This window comes from Cucumis melo, chromosome 11 (genome assembly GCF_025177605.1).
Source record: "Cucumis melo cultivar AY chromosome 11, USDA_Cmelo_AY_1.0, whole genome shotgun sequence".
NCBI classification, from domain to species: domain Eukaryota; kingdom Viridiplantae; phylum Streptophyta; class Magnoliopsida; order Cucurbitales; family Cucurbitaceae; genus Cucumis; species Cucumis melo.
Genome location: NC_066867.1, coordinates 7669434 through 7676062, shown reverse-complemented (window position 1 = coordinate 7676062; position 6629 = coordinate 7669434). Strand labels below are relative to the sequence as shown.

Below are 6629 nucleotides of genomic sequence, written 5' to 3'. Positions count from 1 at the left end.
AATTTAAATTTAAATTTTAGATTGAAAACTAACTATTCTTTTTTATTAAAAAGATAATTCCATTGTTTTTCTTTTTTCTCTTTAAAAATTAAACAAGAAATAATGAAACTCAAAGAATCTGCCATGGGAAATCCCTACTCCAGATTCCCATAAATTGATTAGTAGTTCATTGATTGATAGAGATCGAAGAATAGAAGAAGGGGACTGAAGAAAAATGGATAAAAATAAATGAAGTGTGAAAATAGAGCAAAGTAGAAGAAAGAAACATGAAAAAAAGAAGAAGCAATTGAGAGTGAATAAACAATTTTCGAATTGATATCAGTGTAACTATTGAGATACTAACAGTTTTCGTTGATATATAACCATAACTATATATTTTTTTAAGAGAATAAATTTGAACTAATAATGATGAAGTTATCTTTTTAAGCTTTTTTTATATATAGTTTAAAGATACATAGAGATTGAACTCTATCACCAAAAAAGTTATGTTCGATTAACTTAAAGATGCATTTGACCAAAAAGAGAAACAAGCTCAAATACCTCACTGACCTAATATAATGAACTATGGAAAAAGAAAAACAGTTTTATGAAAAAAAAAAGAAAGAAAGAAAGAAAGAAAGAAAGAAAGAAAGAAAGAAAGAAAGAAAATTAGTTTTATAGTCTTAGACTAATTTGAAAAAGCAACCTGCACAAAGAATTCCCAAATTTTCATATTTTTACCAGGTCTAATGAGATAAACTCAATTTTGAACTAAATAGATCAAGTGGTGAGCTGCACGAAAGTTATAAAACCAAATAACCAAATTGGTGAGCACATGAAAGTTTTAAAACCACATATATTTTAATTATGTCATCCAATCCAATATCCAAAATATACATAATATCCAAAAAGTTAGATGTTTGAACATTCCATGCCGTAAAAAATGGTGTTAATCTACTAAAAAAACTTTCTAAAACAAACATCCAAAACAAATAAATAACGCTAGTTACATTCCTATTTTCAAATACATATAGAAGCACAAGTTTCTGAGGCCCATTATCAAGCAAAGCAACTTTGTCCAACAAAATATGTTTATGATGTATATATATATATAAACATATAAAGTAGAGAAGAAACATAACTAGAAATATCCATTTGTTGTCATCCTCATTATAATCTTACTTTTATCTAGACTTTCAAATCATAGTTTTGTATTATTCTAAGCCTAATAACAACATTCACCTTCAGCTTCTTCAATTGTCTGCACATAACCGAGTTTTTGATACCCATAAAAACAGAGCAGGAAAGGGAAAACAAGACAAGAATACAACAGAATTCTCCATCTACATGGTTGCTCACATATACCGAAAGTGAACGACTAGCTTTCAAAATACAGGCATCGAAGTTGAGAGATAAAACTTGAAAATTTTCTCAAAGCATCATGCGGCTTTCATCAATTATCTGTGGAGAACAATATTGAGGATGGACTAAGAATATGGAAGAAACCGAACAAGCTTGGTAGTAGCATGTACTAACCATGGGGAGATTTTGAACTTGTGGTCGACAAGTCAGACGAAGCCATTGGAATTGATATGGAGAGCTGTGTTGTGGAGAAGGAAGTTTGATTGGATCTTTCATCGTCGAGTCCAGTCCATGACTCCCTAGTTCTCGGCCATTCGTCAAAGAGTGGCTGAAGAGATTGGCCCTCTTGTTTCAGAGTTTCCCCAGATGCATATTCCCCACCAAAGAACGAATGCTGCGCGTATCCACTTTGGAAGATTGAGTTTTCAGTTGATTTCGATGTCGGGATAGATGGGGATCTGGATGACATCATTGGCCATGTGTTGTCAATCGGTGCATCCATTTGAACAGCCCTGCTGCTTCCTGATGCCTCGGAAAAGAAACTATGCACTCCAGCTTCAGGTCTAAGCCCTTGAAGATACCTGTAATCCAACAAATACAAAAATAAGTAAAGAATTTGCATCAATATCCTTAAACTTCCCAGCCAATTTGAACTCCTATACACATGGATCCATGTCAATTCATCCATTTTCACAATGAGAAACATATACTACTATGGGTTAGGAAGACCAGGCATCGAATTGGCTTTCAGTAACTTGATTTTCATTGATGAACCAATGACAGTATGACGATATTTTGGGCTGTAACCCCCTTGCTCCTCTCTGTCACTTTCTTTTGATTCTATAAATGGCGAGCTCCTATAACATCGTCATGTACCGTACACCATAATGCTATAGGGATGACACAACGGCTGATCAGAGTCTTTGACCAGTTGGATTTACCGTGTCAGATGGATAATTAATGTCAAGTTCAAAACGGTGGAAGCTCTTTATTTGTAATTCCCTAAAAGATGCCCCCATTCAACTCACTTCCACTTCCGTGTGTAATACACTAAAATGCGGCTATCACGGCTTGTGATCAAGATAGATAATGGAGTTGACTGATAGGTATAAAAAACTCTAGATTGATCCCAAAAAGGGTTAAAGAAAGCAGAAGGAGAACAGGGTAGGAGAGGAAATCAAATTAGGAGGTTGATGCTGAATAAAAATAGAAAGATGAGACATTAAAGAAGGATGAGGCAATTTAATTAAGATGTTTTGAAGATTACCTTCAAATACACATTACGAAAATTATAAATGAATCAATGATAATCAGAAGTTGAAAACAGTGATATCAAATATTTCTTTAACCCAATATGTTTTAAGGCTGAATTTGGTGGTTCTCCCACACATCTTGTGACTGATCAAAGACATTGAAAGTGCAAGAATACAAGTTATAGATTCAAATATATTAGCAGTACTTTTTGCTGGGTACACCAGAGATTTAGAAGTAAGAAATTATATGAATTGAAAATCAAAATAGTTCAGAGACATGACACTTTTTCCTCAGGTAGCTCCACTAAAACAAAGTGGTAAAGGGGAAAAAAGGTAAAATGAGGCAAATGCCTTCTTCTTTCAAACATGAAGAAATTGATCACAAAGTCAAGTTGAAAGCTAAAAACTTAAGCCTCTATTTGGCAACAATTTTGTTTCACAAAACTATGCTTTTGAAAATTACTTATCACTAAACTTCTTTGAATAATTGATAAAAAATGTTCTTGAAAACTACGTTTTCTTTCTTAGTCTTTGAACAGAAGAAAACAAAAAGCAAAAATATTAGAAAAATGTGCCTAAATGGACAAATAGTCTATAAGGAAGAAGTGGATTACAATATATCAGGTTAAAATGTTGAACTATGATGCTAACTAGAAGACAGCAGACATTCTAACACTGATCCAAACCAAAAGGTATGAACCTTAAAATTAGTCAAAAGTAAGACGACAGAAATTGAAAGCTTAAGCATGATTTAACCACTAAGGTCCAAAGATCAGTCAGCTCACACAATATAACTGCTTCCTTTAAAGTAGAAAAGGCAGGTAGTAACAATTAGAACTAAATATCAAGAGTTCAAAAGAACATATAATGGTTGTCAGAGTTGTTCCCTGTGAGCAACAAAACTAAACTAAGCAGCCATCTGCAGACATTAGGACCCAAAGTGTTGGACCATGATGAAAAGAAAGCAGATAATGGTAAGAATTTTCTAACTCGTACCTAAATTTTCAAGAATTGACCTAGAATAAACCAGATAAGGAAAAAAAATTGATTAGTTAAAGTTTACAAAAGTTAAGCGGACGACCATCAGAATGCAGCAAGGGAAAAGGATATAACTCTTCAGCAAATATTGATTGCAGAATGTCAGCACAATATGAAACATTACCATAGTTTACATCAGACACAAGTTGATTTTTAGGGAAAAAAGAATAGAGGAGAAAAGCCAAATAGAGAGAGAAAAAAAAGGGACAAATTCAACTTTACAGACCACTACAATTGGGCAGCACTGACATTTCTTTTTCTTTGTCTTCGTATCTTTTAACATAGAGCTAAGGTATAACCAATAGGGTTACTACAGTTGTTTTAACAGCAAGACAATTTTTATAGTTATGTCAGCGTTGCATCAACTAGAGAAAACAGAAAAGCAAGGCATCATAGGCAGAGAGTAGAAAAAAAGACTCTGTGAAACATATATACTTAGATAACAAAAAAAGAAATTATGAAGAAAAGAAATGAATAGGGCCCAAAAACTTGGATCCAAAAGAATTGAAAAAGGTCTATTGAAATATTCAATAAAACATATGGCAGAGAAGAGCACAGTTTTGGGTTCCCACCACATAACTTCAATATGGTCCCCAAGAGTGAAAAAATTATGTGCCTGCTTCAAAACACAGCTACATTTGAGCTTTTTTTATTCTTGTAAATAAATGCATGCAATGCCCCCATGAAAAGTCAGAAATTGAACTCCTATTTGAAATCAGCTCTAATATGCAAGCATATACTTTCTACTTAAGGGATGGGAGGGGGTCAACATCATGCTTTCCGTGAGTAAATACCGAGCCCATCATGGCAATTGGATATGAATGATCATAAATTCTTGCATTACCATGTGATTAGACAGAATGGAGTTGCAGTGAGAAATTATAAGATACCTATAATCTTTGCTTGGGATCCCATAGGGAATGGAGTCCAAGGGATAATGAGGCTGACTGGTCCCAGTGGTAGTGGTTTGGGAATTGCTCAAGGCATTCAATGGAAGACCATGGAAGCTTCCAGTTCCGGTGCTGCTACTTCCGGTAGCAGTAAGAGATGTCACAGTGGACGACGACTGTGTCATGGTTTGAGATTCCACAGGCTTTCTTGAACGGTTGCGGCCACGATGCATGTGGCGCTCACAGTATTTGGAGTCTGGGTATGCATCTTTGGAGCATCTCCATTTCTTTCCATCAGTCCTCCTGCATCTACCAGGCTCGGGGTCCACCTTCTTCCCGTAGAAGGAACAATAAGCCACTGCACAAATTGCACCTCAAACCTCACAAATCTCGCACATCAAAACATGAAACTAACTTAAAGACAGATAGCAAAAACATGTTGTAAGGCTTTACATACACAAAATGAAGATGCAAAACAATGAAGATATTGATTCCAGACTTAAGATTGGGGGATTGATTATGCTATTAGATCCCACAAACCAAATAACAGAAAGAAACCCTCAAAAACTGAAATTATTGTCCAAGATTTGCATGTGCTAGTTGGATTTGAAACCAGAGAAACATCTGCATATTCCTATGGTTATCTCCAAGTGAAGAACTAAACACTAAACACCAAACCCCTCATTCATTCAGCTGAAAAATGCCATGATTTCTTATATAACTTGCAGATTCACAGCTTCAATACATGGAAATCACAAAACTAGGCAAAAGGGGAGAGAAAACACAAAGTTTTGAAACAAGAAAGCCTCAAAAAAGCACCACTCATGAATCCAAATGAACACATTAGTCAAGTAAAACAACTGTAGCATAAAAATGACATCTAGAAAAAAAAAAAAAAGACGGAAAAATAAGAAGTAAACAAGATCCCTAAAATCAATCAAACACAAACAGAAGCCAATCAAACTGACAACACCCAGAGAGAGAAAGAGAGAGAGATAGGGAAAGAGAGAAAAAAAGAAAGAAACAAGAGAGGGTCGAAGTAAGATTACTGGTGGGATGATGGAAGAACCTATGAGAAATGGACTCGAAGCTCTTCTGAATAAGGAGTACAAGTTCAGGTGGAACAGGCTGACCTGCCATCATAAATTTGAAGATCAGAGCCTGAAGTTCCAGCTCCTGCCACTGTAACACTGTGAAAGGTGACCTATTCATCCCCATCATTCCACTTGCTGTTCCACCTAAAACTACAGTCCTACTCCCATCCTCACCACCACCGCCACTGTTGTTCATAATAACCACCACAAGAGTTTATCCTCCGCCGCCGACCACCACCACTTTCTCTAGCAACTAATACAGTAAAACCCACAACCCCTTTTGGCTAAAACACCCCAGAAATCCCTCAAACATAATCTGAGACAGAGAAGAAAATCATGGGACATAGATCAGCCTCTGTCTCCACCATCTGGATTGCTCTCACTGTCACTCTCTGTAGTGTTTGTTTTTAGTGTCCGAAGGTTTGTGTGGGTAAAGGGGGGGCAGTATCTGTATCTGTGGAGGAACCGAAGGAAGCCAAGTTTGGTCTCATTTTTATTTTTGGGTATTTGGGATTTGGGATTTTGGGAATTTGGGTATTGGATATTGGAGGATTTGGAATTAAAAAGATTAGCTCTTTTTGCTTTTAGATGATCTTGATTCTAATGGGTGTTTGCTTAATTAATCAAAAACCACTTTTTTTCTATTAACACACACACAGCTAAATAGCTATGATTGTTTTTGTTGGTATTGGAATCTGGGGGAAAGAGAAAAGAGTTATTGTTCCAAATCTTCCTTCTTTGTGCTGTGTGAATTGAATTTGAGCCCCACATTGTTTCTTTTCTGTTTTCATTTTCACCATCCATTGGACTGGGAACAATAATCCTCCTTCTTCCTTTTTCCATTGGTAATTTTTTACTACCATATCCTCTCTTTCCTCATTTTTTTTAAATATATATTTTTCCAAGATAATCCTTCTCACTTTCATGTTTATCACATTCATTATTCATAGCCACACCATCTCATTTATCTTCCATTTATTATTATTTCATTTTTTTTTGTCTTTATAATTACC

At 35.4% G+C, this 6629-nt stretch overlaps 1 protein-coding gene across 1 annotated transcript; it reads right to left on the bottom strand.

The window, feature by feature from the left end:
• Positions 1–1117: 1117 nt before the first annotated feature.
• Positions 1118–6302, bottom strand: LOC103501080 (growth-regulating factor 4-like). Its single transcript, XM_008464568.3, has 4 exons — positions 5572–6302; positions 4523–4880; positions 1516–1922; positions 1118–1440 (listed from the first exon to the last, which is right to left on the bottom strand). Exons 1-4 carry the CDS (start codon positions 5810–5812, stop codon positions 1433–1435), a joined length of 1014 nt encoding a protein of 337 aa, XP_008462790.2. The 5' UTR covers positions 5813–6302; the 3' UTR covers positions 1118–1432.
• Between the last annotated feature and the right edge of the window lie 327 nt (positions 6303–6629).

What these genes read in the sequence shown, in the direction of transcription:
- LOC103501080 (XM_008464568.3), bottom strand. Translation starts at nt 5,812, where the DNA reads ATGAACAACAGTGGCGGTGGTGGTGAGGATGGGAGTAGGACTGTAGTT. An exon ending in GTTCTTCCATCATCCCACCA is followed by an intron (nt 4,881 to 5,571) that starts GTAATCTTACTT and finishes CAATTTGTGCAG; the next exon opens with TGGCTTATTGTTCCTTCTAC. An exon ending in ATCCCAAGCAAAGATTATAG is followed by an intron (nt 1,923 to 4,522) that starts GTATCTTATAAT and finishes GTTGGATTACAG; the next exon opens with GTATCTTCAAGGGCTTAGAC.